The following is a 20,738-nucleotide window of genomic DNA, read 5'->3' as shown; positions in this document are numbered from 1 at the left end:
TTATGCAGCCATCAAAAGGAATGAGATCTTGCCATTTGCAACGACGTGGATGGAACTGGAGGGTATTATGTTGAGTGAAATAAGTCAAACAGAGAAAGACATGTATCATATGACCTCACTGATATGAGGAATTCTTAATCTCATTAAACAAACAGGGTTGCTGGAGTGGGGGGTGGGGTGGGTGGGATTGGGTGACTGGGTGATAGACACTGGGGAGGGTATGTGCTCTGGTAAGAGCTGTGAATTGTGCAAGACTGCTGAATCTCAGATCTGTACCTCTGAAACAAATAATGCAATATATGTTAAGGAATAAAAAAAGAGGAAGAAGATAGCAGGAGGGGAAGAATGAAGGGGGGGAAATCAGAGGGGTAGATGAACCATGAGAGATGATGGACTATGAAAAACAAACTGAGGGTTCTAGAGGGGATGGGGGTCAGAGGATGGGTTAGCCTGGTGATGGGTATTGAGGAGGGCATGTTCTGCATGGAGCACTGGGTATTATGCACAAACAATGAGTCATGGAACGCTACATCTAAAACTAATGATGTAATGTATGGGGATTAACATAACAATAAAAAATTAAAACAACAACAACAACAAAAAAAGATAAGACAAAGCCGGGAGAAAAAAAAAATTGATAGCCCAGAGAAAATATTAAGAATGTATGAAAAAGTTCCCTTTTATTTTTTTAAATACAAAATTGTAAAGTAAAAATATTTTAAACCAGTTTTTTAAACATATTTTTAAAGGCTTAGTGTCTCCAGCTAAAACATATTGTGATGTTGCATGATAGACATAACATTGAGATCTATTTTAAACTTGGGTGGCCTGGATTCAGCCTCATTTTTAAATTCACATTTATTGGACAAGGCCCTCAAAATCTTTGGAATGCTTTATTTCAGTTTATGCATCATTAACTGAAAAAGTAGGAGTTAAAAATCTCTACCTACCTCACAGATTGTTGGTAGATGGAAAAGAAAGTGTATGGTAAAATAAACTTTAAAGTATTGTTATCATTTAGTATCAAAGGTAGTATTTAGACTGGTCCCAGAGAAGATGGTATGGGCTTTTTCTCCCCTAGATGCCCCAGAAATAATTCAACAAATAATCATAAAAATACTGTAATTTTCATAAAAAAAGACTTTTCAACAAAGAAAAGCCCAGGACCAGATGGCTTCACTGGTGAATTCTACCAAACATTTAAAGAAAAATTAATGCCAATCCTTCTGCAACTCTTCCAAAAAATTGAAGGAGGGAATACTCCCAAAGTCATTTTATGAGGCCAGCATTATCCTGATATCAAAAGCAGACAAGGACAAGAAAAGAAAATTAACAACATCCCTGATAAATACAGATATAAACTTTCTCAATCAAATATTAGCAAATTGAACTCAACAGCACATTAAAGAATCATACACTCTGACCAAGTGAGATTTACCACTGGGATGCAAAAATGGTTCAACATATGTAAATCAGTAAATATGACACAACATATTAACGAAATGAAAGAGAAAAATCATATGATCATCTCAATAGATGCACATAAAATTGAAAAAATTCAACATTCTTTCATGATAAAAAGTCTCAACAATTTGGGCATAGAAGAAATGTACCTCAACATAATAAAAGCAATATTGACGAACACACAGCTACTCAATGATGAAAGGTTGAATATCTTTCCTCTAAGATCAAGAATAAGACAAGGGTGCCCATTCATTTAATGATTAATTTATTCATTTAACTTCATTGAACATAGTAATAGAAGTCCTAGCCAGAGAAATTAGGAAAAAAAAAAAAAAAATGAAAGGCATTCAAATCAGAAAAGAAATAAAACTGTCTCTGTTTGAGGATGATATAGTTTTATATATAGAAAATCCTAAAGACTATACCAAAATATTATCAGAAGTAACCAACAATTCTATAAAGTTGTAGGATACAGAATAACAATGAATTATCTGAAAAAGAAGTAAAGAAAACAATCTCATTTACGATAGAATCAAAAATAAATTCTAAAGAATAAATCTAAGGAGGTCAAGTTCTGTATGCTGAAAATATAAAACCTTATGAAAAAACTGACGAAGACACATATAAATGGAAACATATCCTGTATTTATGTATTAGAAGAGCTAGTATTGTGAAAATGTCCATGCTACCCAAAGCTACCTATAGACTCAGTGTAATTGCTATGAAAATTCCAATGGCATTTTTCACATAATAAAAATACAATCCTAAAATTCATATGAAATCATAAAGACCCTGAATAGCAAAAGCAATCCAGAGAGAAAAACAAAGTCAAGGCATCATATTTACTGATTTCAAACTATATTACAAAGCTAAAGTAATCAAAATGGTGTGGTATTGGCATAAAAAGAGACACAGACAAATGGGATAAAATCAAGCATCCAGAAATAAACCCATGCACTGACAGTCAACTAACATTTAACAAGAGGGCTAGGAATCCTTAATGGGGGATATATAGTTTCCGCAATAAGTTATGTTGAGACACGTGGATATTCATATGCATAAAAATGAAATATAATGCTTAGATCAAACCACTCATAAAAATTAACTTGAGATGGGTTAAAGACTTAAATGTAGGATCTGAAACCAAAAATCACTAGAAGAAAACATAGGAAAAAGCTTCTTGACATTGATCTTGGCAATGATTTGTTGGATTTGACACCAAAACAAAAGTAATAAAATAAAATATAAACAAATGGGACTACACCAAACTGAAAAGCTTCTAAATAGCAAAAGAAACATTAACCAAAAATTTAAAAAGGCAATCTATATAATAGGCAAAAAGTATTTCAAACCATTTATCCGAAAAGGAGTTAAAATCCAAAATGTATAAGGAACTCATACAACTCAAGAGTAAAAAAAGAAAAGAAAAAAAATTCAGTTAAAAAATGGACAGAGGATTTGAGTAGACATTTTTCCAAAGATGACATACAAATGCCTAACAGGTACATGAAAAGGTGCTCTACATCACTAATCACAAGGAAATGTATCCGAACCACAAGGATGTACATCTCATACCTGTTAGAATGGCTACTACCAAAAATATACAAGATATCAAGTGTTGGCAAAGATGTAGAAAAAAGAGAACCTTTGGGCACTGTTGCTAGGGATATAAATTGGTACAGCCACTATGAAAAACATATGGAGGCTCCTCAAAAAATTAAAAATAGAACTACCATATGATCCAGCAATTCTACTTTTGGCCATATATCTGAAGTAAACTGAATCACTACTGGACAAGGTATCTGAACTCCCATCTTCCTTGCAGCTTTACTCAAAATAGCCAACAAATGGAAACAATCTACGTGTCCATCAATGGATGAATGGATAAAGAAAATGTAATGTACATACACAATGGCATATTTTTCAGCTATAAGAAGGAAATTCTGCCATTTGTGACAACATGGATGGACCCTGAGGGCATTATGCATAAGTTAGAGAGAAATACTGTATGATCTCATATATGAAATCTAAAACTCCCTCTCCCACAAACTCATAGAAACAGAATAGAATGGAAGGCTAAGGAATGGAGGAAATGGGGAGATGTTGGTCAAAAGGTACAAACTTCCAGTTATAAGATGAATTAGCTCTGGAGATATAATGTATGGCATGGTGATTATAGTTAATAGTACTAGAAATTATACTTGAAGGTTGCTAAGAGAGTAACTCTTAAATGTTCTTATCCCCACACCCCCCACATAAGGTAATTATGTGAGTTGTTGGATATATTAACTAAGCTTATCGTGTTAGTCATTTCATAATATATTATGTGTATCAAATGATCATGCTGTATATCTTAAACTTACACAATTTAATATATCAATTATATCTCAATAAATTTGAAAAAAACCACATGTTAAAATGTGTTTTTATATTTCCAAGCATGGACAGTATTTTAGTTATCTTTTTTTTCTGTAATATAGGAATGTCAACTTTGAAATTTGTTGAGACTTGCTCTACAGACTACCATGTATTCAATATTTGTAAAGTACTTTGTGTGCTTGAGAGTTGTATTTTCCACCTAAGTGTGGTATCTATATGTGGCTTTTGAATCAAGATTACTATTTCTGTTATTCAAATCTTTCTTCTTATTTTTTTCTGTTTAAGATATTTAGTAATGAGAGGGAATATGAAGTAATACACTCCACGAATTTTTCAAATTCTCTTTTCAGATTTGTAATTTTTTTCTTTATCTATAACTTGAAGGTATGTTATCAGATGCATATGAATTTAGGATTGTTATATTTTCCTGATTAACTAAAGTTTCTTTCTATCTATGTATTTTTATTTTTATTTTATTTATTTATTTATTTATTTTAAAGATTTTATTTATTTATTTGAGAGAGAGAGAATGAGAGACAGAGAGCACGAGAGGGAAGAGGGCAGAGGGAGAAGCAGACCCCCTGCTGAGCAGGGAGCCCGATGCGGGACTCAGTCCCGGGACTCCAGGATCATGACCTGAGCCGAAGGCAGTTGCTTAACCAACTGAGCCACCCAGGCGCCCTATCTATATATTTTTAAAAATAAGGTAGGGAATATCAGTCTACTCAATATTAAGGCTTAGGATATAGCTACAGTAATCTAGACAGGATGGTTCTGGTGCAGAGATAGACACATAGATCAATGGAACCCAAATGATTTACGGCAAAGTTGCACACACAATTCAGTGGAGGAAGGACAGCCTTTTCACCAAAAGGCACTGGGGTAAGTGGATGTCCATAGGCTATACTACTAATAATAATTTAAAAACCTCAACCTAGATCTTACACCTTATACAAAAATTATTTCAAAATACATCACAGTTACAGGTCAAATGTTGAAGTATACAATTTAGGAAAAAAACATGAGAAAATCTTTGGCATCTAGGGCTGGGTGAAGAGTTCTTAGACTTGATACTGAAAGCATGCTTCACAAAAGGAAAAATTCATAAATTTGATAGATAGAACTGATAAATTTGACTTCATCAAAATTAAAAACATTTTCTCTGAAAAAGACCCTGTTAAGAGGATGAAAATAAAAATTACAGACTGGGCGACAATGTTTGTAAACAACATATCTGATAAAGGGACTTAATATATATAGAATATAGAAATAACTCTCAAAACTAAATTAAAGAAATAATCTAATAAAAATTGGGCAAAAGATATTATCAGACTTGCTACCAAGCAGGATACACAGATGACAAATAATCACATGAAAAGATGTTCAATATCATTAGCCATTAGGGAAATACAAATTAAAACTAATGCAATATCATTACACACCTATCAGAATGACTAAAATATAAAAAGTCCTAACACCAAATATTGGCAAGGATGTAGAGAAACTGGTTCATTGCTGGTGGGAAATAAAAGAATACAGCCACTCTGGAAAATAGTTTGGCTGTTTATTCTAAAACTAAAAATGTACTTTCCCAAAAACCTAGTAATTACATTCCTGAGCTTTTATTCCGGGTAAGAGAACTGTGTTAATGTAAAAACCTGTATATAAAGGTTTGTGGCAGCTTTTTTCGTATTAACTAAAAGCTGGAATCAACCTCGATGTCCTTCAATGGGTAAATGCTTAAACAGTGGTATATAAAAAGTAGCAAACTATTGATACACACACTTGAATGGGTTTCAATGTAATTAAGTTGAGTGAAAAAAGTCAATCTCAAAAGTTCATATACTGTATAATTCCATTTATAGAATATTTTTGAAATAACAAAGAAGTTGACATGGAGAACAGATTAGTGGTTGTGAAGGGTTAGGAATTGTGCAGTGAGAGGGGATGGATATGGACATAAAGCAGTAGCATGAGAGAGTCGTGTGGGATGGAAGAGTTATGACTGGATTGTGGCCATGGTCACATGTAACTACGTATGTGATATAATTGCATGAAAATACACACACACACACACACACACACACACACCAGTACTTATATAACTGGTGAAATAAATTCTGTGGATTGTACCAATGTCAGTTACCTGATTTTTATATAGTATTATATTTATGTAAGATGTGAATATTGGGGGTCTTTGTTAGGGGTGTTTGGGCCCTCCCTGTACCCTCTTTTGTAATTTCCTGTGAATTTATAAATATTTCAAAATAAAAAATTTTGAAAAGTCATATTTGAAATATTTTGAAATTATCTTGCTGCTATACAGAACAAGCAGATTTGATGATATCAATATTACCTTCAAACTTGTATGCATTGAGCAGTGAAGACAAGACATAACTCATTCCCAAACATAAAAAACACTTGAGCAATCAAGAATAAAAGGACAGAATTTTAAAATCCTTACACAGGTACTATTTTATAGCCCTGATAAAGATTGCAGGTAGAAGAGAGAAATACATAAATAATTAGTGCAAAAATGATATTCAAAATATTTAACAATTTCTATGGTCTGGACACTAACTAGTCAGAGTAGACTGGGACCAGTTAGAAAAGATGCCAGCCATAAACAGCAGAATTTGGTATTGGGGCAAAGCAGTGGAATATCCATTGCATATGATTTATTTGGGTTTGATTTTATTATTTCCTGCACAAAAGATTTATATTCCTAAAGTGTTGGTATTCCATAGTACTCCTAAGCTGAAAATACTGGAAAGGGTACTATATCATTGGATGAAGCATACCTCAAAGTGCTGCTATAAAAAATCATGACTAATATGAATAATTACCAGTTAGCAAAATAAGAACAGTTTCTATTAAGATATTTTAAATTTCCTTAATTTTTTTTAATAAAACACCCTAAATATCAGCATAGAAACAAAATAGCATCCAAATTAGTTTGTTCATAATATTTAAAGATAGGAGTTCAATATATCAATGACTTCTCAATTTTAAAGTTTTAGTACTTGAATAGTTAGTATCTTTAGAGTCTTTTTTTTAAGATTTTATTCATTTATTTGAGAGAGAGAGAGAGCATGTGAGCGCATGAGTGGGGGGGGGAAGGGGCAGAGGGAGAGGGAGAAGCAGACTCTCCGCTGAGCAGGGGACAAGGGACAGGACCGCAAGGTCATGACCAGAGCCGAAGGCAGACACGTGACCGACTAAGCCACCCAGGTGCCCCTAGAGTCTGTTTTACTGAATTCTTCCTAGTGGAAAAATGTCAAGGTGCTTTACAAACAATCCTAGCGGGTTTATTAGATTAGGAAAACAAATATTCAAATGTGTAATTAATTTGGCCATATTTGTTCTTGAGAAATTAGGATCCCTAATTATCAATACAAATTTAATGAGACAATAGGCCAAAGCCTCTATTCTAAAAAGAAATAAACTACGCACTCTAGGAACAGAATGTGAACTGTGAAAATAAAAGTATGCATTTCCTAATCTGTGTGGCAGTTAAGAAATTCACTTAAGAAATGACCTAAAACTACATACAGATGGCTAACAGACACATGAAAAGATGCTCAACATCACTCATCATTAGGGAAATACAAATCAAAACTACAATGAGATATCACCTCACACCTGTCAGAATGGCTAAATTTAACAACACAGGAAACAACAGATGTTGGCGAGGATGCAGAGAAAGGGAAACACTCTTGATTGTGGCCATGGTCACATGTAACTACATACGTGATATAATTGCATGAAAATACACACACACACACACATCAGTACTTGTATAACTGGTGAAATAAATTCTGTGGATTGTACCAATGTCAATTTCCTGATTTTTATATAGTATTATATTTATGTAAGGTGTTAACATCGGGGGTCTTTGACCAGAGCCGAAGGCAGACGCTTGACCGACTAAGCCACCCAGGTGCCCCTAGAGTCTGTTTTACTGAATTCTTCCTAGTGGAAAAATTTCAAGGTGCTTTACAAACAATCTTAGCAGGTTTATTAGATTAGGAAAACAAATATTCAAAGGTAAAATTAATTTGGTTATATTTATTGGTGGGAATGCAAACTGGGGTGTAGACACTCTGGAAAACAGCATGGAGGTTCCTCAAAAAGTTAAAAGTAGAGCTACACTATGATCCAGCAATTACACTACTAGGTATTTACCCAAAGAATACAAAAATACTGATTGAAAGGGACACGCCCCGATGTTTATAGCAGCATTATCAGCAATAGCCAAATTATAGAAAGAGCCCAAATGTCCATTGACTGGTGAATGTACATTTACATAAAATGGAATATATCAGCCATAAAAAAGAATGAAATCTTGCCATTTGCAACAACATGGATGGAGCTAGAGAGTATAATGCTAAGTGAAATAAGTCAGACAGAGAAAGACAAATACTGTATGATTTTACTAATATGTGGAATTTAAGAAACAAAACAAATGAACAGGGGGATAAAAAAAAATAGAGAGTGACAAACCAGAGAACAGACTCGTAAGTATAGAGAACAAACTGAGGGTTGCTGGAGGGGAGGTGTGGGGGGGAGGCAGGGAATGGTTAAATGGGTGATGGGGATTAAGGAGGGCACTTGTGATGAGCACTGGGTGTTGTATGTAAGTGATGAATCACTATATTGTACAGTTGATACTAATATTACACTGTATATTAACTAACTGGAACTTAAATAAAAACTTGAAAAAGAATTAAAAAAAAAAGAAATGACCTAAAACTAATTAATGTTTTCTATTATTTTAAAAAGGCAAACCTCCTCCTCTTGAAAAAAAAAAATCCACTTAATAAATATTACAAAACATAGCTTATGCTGTCTTCATTTATGTGCATTTTGGACACCATTTTTTTTTAAAGATAAAGTAATAGTTCAAAACTTTAACTAAATGTCAATGGAAATGCAGTTCTCATGTAGGTAAACAGGTTAAGATTATGCGATTTTTTTTTTTACAGTAACATGAGAAAACTCCCTTATAACTCAAAGACATAGAATATAGAAATGAATCCACCTAGTTCGCACAGCTGTGATTACAACTTCGTGAGAATTTAGAGTCACTGTAACAGAATGGAGGGGGACAACCTCCAATCTATCAATATTAGGTTGGAATTAGGTAGGCGGATAATTTTAGCCTACATGGGTTTGTTCATTTCCATCTCTCCAGGACACTCTAGAATAGTTCAAGTCCCTTAAGGTAGGCCAACTATTCTGAATTCCTCCCTTTGTCTTCTATGAGGCTATTTGTTGGCTCAGAACACAGAGGAAGGAAAAGAAAGGAGCAATTATTGAGAGCCTGTGGCGCCTCAAGCACTGTCCCTCTTATATTTGAAACTAAATCTGCATGAAACAGATATGCTTCCCATTTTACAGGTAAGAAAACCTAGGCTCTCAGAAATTAAGCACCCAGCCCAAGAACCCACAGATTTGTGTTTGGATCAGAGCTTTCCACGACTCCAAATTTCACACAATTTCCTCTCCTGAATGTGATAATTTAATTACATTTCAACTTTAAGAAAAGAACGGTCCTACAAGGCTTGAAGCATTTCTTAAAAAGACTTATTTATGTGAGAAAGAGAGTGTGAGCGCGTGGGCAGAGGGAGAAAATCTCAAGCAGACTCCTCCCTTCCTGAGCACAGAGCCCCATGTGGGGCTCGATCTAATGACTCATGAGATCATGACCTGAGAATCACTTTTTTTTTTTTAAGATTTTATTTATTTATTTATTTGACAGAGAGACACAGCGAGAGAGGGAACACAAGCAGGGGGAGTGGGAGAGGGAGAAGCAGGCTTCCCGCGGAGCAGGGAGCCCGATGCGGGGCTCGATCCCAGGACTCTGGGATCACAACTGGAGTGGAAGGCAGACACTTAATGACCTAACCACCGAGGCGCCCCCTGAGAATCACTTTTGATGTTAACCCTAGCTCAGTGATTCTTGGGGGATGTGTCACCGCTGGGATGTTTGTGATTAGAAATGTCTAAAGAGAAACACAGTGGTATTGATTCTGAGGGCCAAAGACAAATATGATGATGTTTTATACACAGTTCACGGATCTTGCATCCACACTGTGTAATAGTTAACTGCGATTTCTGTGGCCTTTTGTAAAAGACTATCTTGGCTTGCTAAATGGCACTCCCCCAAATACTAATATTAGAATCCAGTAGTAGGAGGAGACTTTTTTCTGTGATGTAGACTGGTGCTAAAACTCTAAAATGCAGAGCGATGACAAATGCGCAGAATGTAGTAACTTCAGTATTTTCGAGTGTATTGTGAGAGAAGGAAGTATGCTTTTATGTTTAGTAGCAGTATTATCCTTCAGGTAAGAAATCAGAATGGTTGCTTTGGTGTCAATAGATGGTTGTTTAATATGTTTTTGTATGGAGCCGTCTGTGTTCCCATGTCCCCCTTGATAACAATAAGAAAACATCTGCTAGTTTTTTCTGTAACCCAAGAATAATTTAAATCAGTTGATCCCTCCCTTCCATCTCTCTTTTACTCAGCTTCTTTTTTTTTTTTTAAAGATTTTATTTATTTATTTGAGAGAGAGAGAATGAGAGAGAGCACATGAGAGGGGGGAGGGTCAGAGGGAGAAGCAGACTCCCTGCTGAGCAGGGAGCCCGATGCGGGACTCGATCCAGGGACTCCAGGATCATGACCTGAGCCAAAGGCAGTCGCTTAACCAACTGAGCCACCCAGGCGCCCTCAGCTTCTTCTTTTTATAGTTGACCAAGGAATTAACTTTTCCTGCCAATGTTAACAGAAGTACGAGCGCCCACATTTACAACATGTATCCACATCTGCATCTGCATCCACATGTAACTATGTACATTCATAATAGTATGCACGCATACACATCATGGAATTCCATTTTGAGAGATTAAAGTATTAATTATGATAATAATCAAGAATTCATGGTATGCAACCCAATAAGGTCTAAAATGTTTTTTAAAAGTACTGCATAAAACTTTTGCTTCCAGGTCGGATGGAATGAGAAGCTTATAAGCCATGAGAACACACAGAAAATCTATACAAAATGTAAAAAATGAGCAGCTTAAAGGGATCAGAGCACCCCTGAAACCACAGGTCTAGGATTCCAAAGAGGAGAAAACCCTGGAGAGGTGAGGGAAGAATTTGCAGCTGATTTTATTGATTGTGGCCTGTGGGAAAAACCCAGACTTGGCCCAGGTAGAAGGCCACTGCTAGAGCCAGCAGAAAGTAGAGGAGTCTTGACGGACTGGAGTGACAAAATATAGACTTGAGAGATCTTAAACACACAACCCATTATCCCATGATGACATTTGTCAGATTCAGAAGCTGCAAGGTCTAGAGGCAAAAGCTAAGTGAAAACCCCTGAAATGCACCACAGATTTTTGTCAGTCTTGCAATACTAAGAAGAAAACATATTTTTAAAATATTGGCATTCAAGACCTGCCAAGAGGAGGGCCCCACATGAACACACTGGGCCTGGGTTTGTCCTGTGGACCAAATCCAGCCTGCCTCTATTTCTGCATGGTCCAGAAATGAAGAACAATTTATATACTTCTAAATGGTTGCAAAAAAAAAAAAAAATCAAAAGAGTAGTATTTTGATACTCGATTTCCGAAAGTATACGAAACTCAAATTCTGTGTTCTTAAACAAAGCTTTATCAAAATACATCCATGCTCTTTAGTTACATATTGATTCTGCCTGCTTTTGCATAGTAAGGAGTTACAAAGAGACTGGATGACCCAAAAAACCTAAAATATACGTGACCTGACCTATTATAGAAGATGCTTGCTGACCTACAAATGGGGTGTTAGTTGAAAACCCTCGGCAAACATCCTATAACAGAAATAAACCAGAGATAAACAGGGTCTTACCAAAACTCAACCCAACCACCTATTGGCTCAACTCCAGATTGGATTAAAGAATTAGCCTCCACTCTATCATCCCTGGCATGAAGAGGATAAATGTTTGCTGGAGAAAGATCTTATCATCTTGAGCCTCTATAGTTTTTTATACACATTTTACACACATTCCAGCATTCAGAATATTACTCTACTTCATTTGGCCTGAGCAGAATGTATAAAGAAGCCTGACTTAATTGGCGAGCTCAACAGCAATCCATTAACATCCAACGACTACACATGCAATTTTAACCTATGTTTTAAAGAAAAATAAAACAGAAGTAACAGTATTACCTGAAAGCAATTTTCTTGGCAAGGAAACTCAAAATATATGTCTGGAATAATAGTATTCTACCTAACTAGATGTTATTTTCCATTGTAAAACATTCCAATAATATATGGAATAAAATCTAAGAGCGATTTATTTTGTAGAAAATGAAGACAAATAGTAATTGACTGGTTAGAAGTCATTCTGAACTACAAGACTGTGTTCTAGGGCTTGTTTTTTTCAGTGACATGTTCTTCGCAGACACTGGCATTTTGTTTAGGCACCTACTATCCTGAGAAGACAGACAAGTGCAGATGTGGGAAACACTGGTAACACTGGAATATTAAGATTATGCAATGTCTTATGCCTACATCTCTGCCAGAATTTTAAAATTTGATTTTAATAGCTTTTTCTAATGAAAAGAATAAGACGGCTGAGAAGTTCAATATGTCATAGCACTGCAAATCGCTAACTTCATTTTAATTAGGATATACTAAGGTTTTACATCTGTGGCAAAAGTAAATTGTAACTTCCATACACAGCGGATCAGGCCACTTTAATTTATAACAGATTACAATCTGCAGCACACGTCTTATTGGTGTCAATGAAATATATAACCTAATGGTGCTCAAAAGTTCAGGTCACATAATAATTTTATGGGCTTCAAACACATGCGATCATGCTATTATACAGAAGGCAGACAGATACAGCTATGTCTATAAAATTTAATATATAGTGATTAAAAACTGGATATTTAATGTACATATAAACGGTACACCTTAATTTTTAATTTAACCCAGTGTCTAACTAGCTTGTGAACAGTTATCTTATGGAAACAAACAATGTTATCAAAATATTATCTGGGAAAGCCAGAGCTATTGCTAAAATCAAAGGACTTTCAGAATTAGAGACTTTTTAAAAAGTTGATGTTTCAAAAGCTTTTTTAAAAGTTGATACTCTCCTCATCACTTTCTCCACCTTTAAGAGCTTCTCAATGATAGATGCCTGTGAACAGGACTCTAGAAGCTTGAGGAGATAAAGCCTGGATTGTGGTCAAATAATAAATCACAAGGAGAGTATGCTACTTATCATTTTAGCTAAATTTTAACTGCGCTTTTCACATTAAACTCAATATCTTTAAAAATTACAAGTGTCATCTCTTAACAGACTTCATCCATATAATTTACTAATTTCAAAGCAAGGTTTACACTCATCTAACCCTCAAAACTGCTCAAAAACATTCTTCCCATACGTGAAAACAGTCTATTTCTAAGCAAGTTAATATCATTACATTGGAAACTACAAAATACTATGGATAACCCAGGATATTCATGCAATTGGTTATTTAATTCAAATAGTTGATTAAAGGAAAGTAGCCCTATGGACAGACCTTTATACCACGGATTCCTTAATAACTAGCAGAATGCCATGCCTTTAAACACAAAAATCACTATTATCTATAGTTCCACAATAGTGTTTCTCTATACATCATGTTCGATTCCAGTGAAAGGATCAGAGTCCTCAGAGAGACACATTGCAAACAAAAAGTCCTTAGAAGGTGGTGGAAAGTCAGGCCAGGAGTCACAGAGAACCAACAGAGATGACAGAGATGACAGAGATGTGATATCCGGGACCGTCTCCTCAGAGAGAGAAAGGAAAACCACATGGCACTGCTGAAAAGCTGTGTTAATTCTCTCTCTTAGCTGAGCATTAAATATTACATCTTTCAAACTGTCTCAACCACATGACTGCTTCTTGAGGTGAGACCCTCCTTTAAGAAACACAAACATGCTCAAAGCGCAATGCAGAAACATCACAGAAACTTAATGACCTACCATTCTCTTTGCACTCTTCTGGAGGTTTAGCCTTTTTCGCAAGTCGTGGATCCAGCCATGATGTTGTCTTTGTGTTATGGCTGAAAAGAAAAGAGATCACTCTGAACAGACACATACTGAAAGGAATCAAGTTTATTCCTTAAAAAAAAAAAGGAGGGGGGGTTGTTAGTCCAACAAAATTGCAATCGATACACTTAATTTGCTTACTGGTTCTAAGTAACCCTGAAGGTGGTGTAAGAGTAATTGTGCAAGGCAGCTGTAAATTTGGCAACCTCAGCTCCCTGTCCTCAAAGCAGCTATTTTTATTAAAATCAACTAGAATGTTGCCAAGTTAACCTCATTGAAAATGCAGAACTCATCCAGAGCAAAAGGAATTTATTACAAACACAGGATTCTCCAGTTGGAAGAGCACAGTTCGCAGGCTCTGATACTGTTTCCTCACTTTTGCAAAATAATTATTTTCATCTTAAACCTGCCCTTTTCATAAATAGTTGTTTTGTTACTCTTTAACTCCAGAGCTGGCAGCAGCAGTATAAAAGTGATGAAAATTACAGCATGTTCTCGGGATGCCTACATTTTCTCAAAAAGTGATTAATAGCAATGTCATTAACCCATATTTAGCTGTGTTCCAACTAAATGCTTTCAATCCGGCTAGGAAGGCAGAGGGTAAAAATGCCTGTATTCGAATGTTTCTAGAATGGAATTTCTGGGACTTAATAACAATTTTGATGACATTTGTGCTTTGAAAAAAAAAATGTTTTCTGGTAAGCTTTTTGCCAGAAATTGTAAAAACAGAGGAGAGATGTTTTTAGAACAGTGTTTCTTAAAGAGGCCCCAGAATCACCTGCATTGGAGTTGGAGTCACCTGGTGATTAACAGTGCACATTCTGGGATTTCATAGAACTACTAAATCAGAATCTTTGAGGTTGAGCCACAAAATCTCCATCATTGGCAAACACTCCAGGTGATTTTTATGCACACTATAATTCGAGAACCACTCAAAAGCTCTTTGGAACTAAAGTCTTTGCTGTGTACAGCTGTCTCAAGTGATCTCATCTACCAATGGACAAATTATCAAGGATGTGACATTTGTGAGGGCTTCAGAAAAAGCATGAACAAAGTCACAGGTGTGGAAAAGTGTGAGGCTCATACAGGGAAGAGTCAAAAGGCCAATCAATGGAACATGAAAGGGAACAGTAGAAAATAGTATAGAAATATAAAGTAAAGCCAGATAATAGGGATATCTGAACACAACTGTAAGGAAGTCCAGTGATAACGATGAAAGTCAAATGATAACAATTTCACATATATCTTCTCTTTCTTCTTTGAAATTTAACTATGAAATATAACTTATTGTATCAGAGACACAAGTGTCAGCTAGATAACCTGATGAACAAATCTCCACTTAAAGCAAAGGTCAGAAAATTCTCCCAGGCAGCATATTTAATAGCAAACTTGTAGAGACCAGGTGCCTACCAAAAGAAGAAAGTTTCAAGGCAGGCAGGAGGAAAGATGGAGACAAGCTGGGCAGTGGGGAAGCAAGTCCAAGGTGTTAAAGCACCTAGTATTTTCTGGACGATGATCCTGTCTATGTGTAGAGCCATCTCTGATTTGAAAACGGAGACATTAAGATCCTCGGGTCATAAAGTCTCTGCTCCTAAAGAAGATTCCCTCTTATTTCTGACTTTCATGTGTGGTTAAGAGAAAATACTCTCCATCACGTTCTTCACATAGGAACTCCACAATGATTGATGCCTCTAAGTGGGGCTCTCATAATTTGATCAGATAAAGGCAGTGAATTTGGTCAAATTATAAATCATCAGGAGAGTACGCTAGCTTTTATTTTCTCCCAATTTGACCTCTGCAAATCCTGATGGTGCTTTATTAGCAAGTTTCAGAAGCCAGTAAAGTATTGCAGACACTTTCATCTCATTCGGGTCCTCATTTGTACTCATGTCAATATCTGAACTAAAGACACCCATGGAAGGAGATTAGGACTACCCCAAATATGTTAGTGGACTGGGTTCAGTGTTTGCTGCTCCCATTTTGAAAAAGACAAATTCACTTTTAAAAATGTTTTTTATAGACACGCCTTCAGTACTAAGCGTGTGTGTGTGTGTGTGTGTGCATGCGAGTGTGTGTGTGTGTGTGTGTGCGTGCGAGTGCATGTGGCCGTGAGTGCATTTGTGTATAAGGTGTGTTCATCTCTATGTTTTTATTTGTTAGGGAGAAATGTTGGGAAGTGGGCAAGGAAAATACACTTCCCTTCTTTTTAAGCACACTTGCTTCTTCAAAATCCTTCCTTCATTTTGGAGAAAGGTCATTTATTTCTAGGTCTGTGAGACATTTTCACAAAAGCAAACACATCTATGGATAAGTAGTAAGGGGCCATTACTAAGCCATTACAGGGAATCAAATTACCATTTCTGTATCACGCCATCACTGGTCTCAAATACTGGCTAATTTTGTAGAGAACTGTGAGTTTCCTAGCTTTCCTGCGTTTATACAAAGCATTTCATTACAGGATGATTTTTTTTTTTTTTTTTAGGTTGAACTAGCATTAATGGTATGTCACTTTAATACACTTTGGCAGATGGAGTCTCTTATAGTTAATAGCATTTTTAGCTGATCCTCTGAAATGATTCTGAAAAAAATGTGGGTGGTAGTTAATCTTAAATACCACATGAAGATACAGTGCAGTATTTTTCAATAGTGGCTCTCCCCAGCCCTATAATTTGGATGCTTCTTCAGGATACCTTATGGAGGCAATATTTTTAATGCATTTGGGAGACAACAGACCAAGTGGCTTTTCCACTTTCCTCAAATCCTTTATTTTTAACCTCGACAATTACCTTTGAAGATGGGATTAAACATTGGACAGGAGACTGTACAAAATGGGATCATTGAGGGATTTTTCACAATCTACAGAGCACTTTTCCTCAAGTTTGAGGATGTGATTTCCTTTCACTTCGACTGCTAAAGTAGATTTAAACAAGACATCAGTTTTCTGTATCTAACCAAATTGTGTGGTGCACCAATGACAGGAAGGTAAGAGGCTAATGCTATATGATCTTATATTCTGATACTAGTTTCTTTTCTTTTTTTTTTAAAAGGTTTTATTTATTTGACAGAGAGAGACACAGCGAGAGAGGGAACACAAGCAGGGGGAGTGGGAGAGGGAGAAGCAGGCTTCCCGCAGAGCAGGGAGCCTGATGTGGGGCTCGATCCCAGGACCCTGGGATCATGACCCGAGCCGAAGGCAGATGCTTAACGACTGAGCCACCCAGGCGCCCCATGATACTAGTTTCTTAAACAGAGACATATACACACATATATGCTGCATTTGCAAAGAAAATTTTCCCCCCTAGCTGGGGAATGGAACAATTATTTTCTAGGAATGCTGAATCATAATAGACTACTCCTGTATGTATATTTATGGATAAAGTTAATGTGATGATCATGAAAAGTGAGAGATCAAGTGGAGTAAAGTCAGTAGCTATTCAAGTTCAATCAATGTCAGATTTAAAAATCTGGATAAAAACCTTAAAAAATGGTTTATCCAAACTCTTCCCTGATGTTAAACTATATAATGAATCTATCTGGAGGAGCAGAACAAGTCAGAAGTGAAATTTCATTTAACTCTGCAATACTAGTTTAAATTCATAACAGAATGGCTTTGAAGACGTGATAGGCTGACTTATAATGAATTAGAAATTTCTGTGGTTTTTTTTTTTTTTTTTTTTTTTGTAAGTTTAACCTTTGCCAAACTGACAAAAGCTGCCGGTTAAGTCATAACATCTTATCTTCCTGGGGAAACATTCTTTTCACAGAAAATGCTTCACTTCGACAGGAAAAGCTGCTGGCCTTATGGTACACCATTGCAAAGTTATTCTCATTATCTCTTAACATTTCCTGATTGTCTACTTTGTCAGGGACTGAACTAGAACTTTCAAACGCATCACCTCATTTAATGCTAATGAGCCTCTGTGGCTACAGATTTTTAATTCCACCTTACAGACAGAGAAACAGTTTCAGAGAAGGTGAGTAACTTGCCCAAGGTTACACAGCCAGTGTGTGAAGGGGAAAGAGCTGACATGCAGCCCAGATATATCTGTTTCCCAACTCCAAGTTTCTTATGCTCTGAAACCGGGGGCATACTAAACCTAACACTTTGCTTTTTATACTGAGTTGCTTTATTTCCCTCCCTCGGAGAATCATCAAAGATCTTTTCCTCAGAGCCTTTGCCAATAGTTTGGAAATAGAGACATTTAACTCCTGTTTGAAGATAGTAATTCACAACTTTAAATTCCTTTGTGTTGAATGCCTTGTACTTAGTAGGTATTATATCAAATTGCAGGTGCATAGAGATGAAAGAGAGAACATTGTGATTGAGGAGGCACAGATAGTATCACTGGAAACACTTTTGTCCTTATAAACTTGAATTCTCCATTCAGATCACTTTTGAATCAAATGTTCTCCATTCAGATCTGAATATTTTTCCGGGGGGGACCTAAGATGGCAGCATAGTAGGAGGACCGTAAGCTCATCTGTAACACAAGTAGGTAACTATCAAATTGTTCTCAATACCCCAGAAATCAACCTGAATATTTTTCCTAAATAAAGTCTTAAAATTCCTGATTTACAGAATCTACATATAAATATTAGGTCTTAGAAGCTATACTGAAGAATTAGGTTAATAAAACTGCTATCAAACGGGGGGGGCATTTTCTTTTTTCTTTTAATTAATTTATTTGTTTTAGAGAGAGAGTGCAAGCCGGGGGGAGGGGCAGAGGGAGAAGGACAGAATTCTTCGAGCCGACTCCCAGCTGAGTGGGGAGCCTGAGGCAGGGCTTGATTCCAGGACCCTGAGATCATGACCTGAGCTGAATCCAAGAGCCAACTGACTGAGTCACCCAGGTGCCTCACAGGTGGAGGATTTTCATAGAGATCATGCCACACTGTATCCTCCATTCCATTTTTCTATCACTCTATGTTTTCCCAGTCAGGGTATAAACCATTTAAGGTGATCCAATTCAAGCCTAATTTTAGGACCTGTCCTCCTTTCATCCATCTATTCTTTCTGTTTCCTTTTCCTCTCTCCTCCTCTACTTTTATATTGCCGCCTAGATCAAAATAATGTTTTCAGTATTGCACAAACACTAGGTGATGTTTCATCAACTGAAATTTTATTATCAAACATATTCCCTTGCTGCATTTTCTCTAAAAATAGTAACAGACTTAAAACAATAACAAACACATTGAATTTAAAAAGTCCTCCTACAAAGCCAATTCTTAATCTTAGTCTTTAACTGATAGTAAAATGTATTTTCATCTGGGAAATACTACATCAGAAGAATAATCAGAAATTAAAGTCAATGATGTTTGACGGCAAGAAGCATAATCTTTTGAACAAGGTAAACAAGGTCCAGGTAAATATTTTAGAGTCTATTGGGCAATTCAATATGTGTTTGGATGTTAAAGTTTCAATAGTAGTTGTCATAGGGGTTCAGAGACAATAATCAGAGATTATTGACTACATTTTACATAATTTAAAGAATAAATGTTAGTTCTCTCTCTCTTTTCTTCTTCTTTAAGTAATCTCTGCACCCAACGTGGGGCTCGAATTCATGATCAAGAATCTCATGCTCTACCGACTGAGCCAGTCAGGTGCCCCTAAACGTTAGTTCTTAAAAGTATATAAGTTGACATTTTATATTATATATATTTTATATTACATACATTTTATATTATAGTCAATAAAATCCTCAGGATGGTTACATCATTTTCCAGAAGACTTTCTCTCCCTTTTATATCATCTTTCCAAAAAGAAGATTAAAGGCAATGACTGGATAGATCTAACTGATGATGAACAGTGGGAATTTTTTCATTCAAGACTCCATTCTTTCACAGTTTTACTATTTTTTCAATTTATACATTGGTAATCTACATAAAAAGTTATTGTCAATGACCTCTATAGTGGTCGTTTCCTAAACAGTATTCCCCCAAATTTTATTAACCTTGTGAATTATGTGAGTTTGCCATCATATTATCTTTCATATGTTTAGAAAACATTTTTAAGAGAAGTTTTATTATAAATAGTGTTTGGGATTATCATGAGTGTGAGTCGCATACTGTTTTCGGTCTAAAACATATTACTTTCTGTCTGGGGATGGCACTGGAGTCTTGTGCAGGCAGAAGAAAAAAAGATTATGAAAAAAATTCAATATATTTTGTAATACAAATTACAGAGAGTAAACACAGACCACATTTTGTGACTGGCGGGGATATGCTGAGCTTAGAAATAAGAAATCTGGAGTTGCTTCATACCAAACAATTGATTTTACTTTTCTTTCCAGTAAATCTCCCAAGTTTTCTGTCTATTCTTTAATAGATAAAAGCTTAAAATTTTTTTGAAATGGTAATTAGTGATTTACTTAAAACTTAAGGGAATACAGAAATGGCAACACAAGAGGAAACAAATTATATGTGTGTCTTCCTGAGAATTTAAAAGCAAAATCAGCCCGGACAATGATTTAGGAAACCATGTACAGCCATGACATTTTCACAGATGTGATTTTCAGTTTCAAAAGCCTGCTTTTAAAAATCTATTATTTAAGATGACATAGCACTCACTACCATTCAGGAAGATGGTAGTAAACAAATAGGTTCTTATTGTCATTTTGTTTTTTGCCAAAGCAATGGCGGTCTCTTTTATGTCACTAACTAAACTGACTCCCAAACAAAGAAGGAATTTAATGGGATTCCCAAAGCATGTCAATACAGATTAGCCCTATGGCAGCTCTGCTTTATGGAACATTTAGCCTCTGGAATAGTGACTTTCTGGCCGAGAAACTTATAAACAAATACTATTTGTAAT

The 20,738-nt window shown here is 35.8% G+C and overlaps 1 protein-coding gene across 1 annotated transcript in view; it reads right to left on the bottom strand.

Moving 5' to 3' along the window:
* MAGI2 (membrane associated guanylate kinase, WW and PDZ domain containing 2) overlaps positions 1–20,738 on the bottom strand; it is a 650,039-nt gene that overhangs the window by 383,088 nt on the left and 246,213 nt on the right. Inside the window, exon 5 of the mRNA XM_081799668.1 lies at positions 13,862–13,941. Within this exon, the coding sequence (XP_081655794.1) occupies positions 13,862–13,941 (80 nt within the window). The remainder of the gene's footprint in view (positions 1–13,861; positions 13,942–20,738) is intronic.

This window comes from Leptonychotes weddellii, chromosome 12, assembly GCF_054177405.1.
Source record: "Leptonychotes weddellii isolate Sample4059 chromosome 12, ASM5417740v2, whole genome shotgun sequence".
Lineage (NCBI taxonomy): Eukaryota > Metazoa > Chordata > Mammalia > Carnivora > Phocidae > Leptonychotes > Leptonychotes weddellii.
Note: the sequence above shows the minus strand (reverse complement) of the source record. Positions and strands in the feature narration are given on the sequence as shown.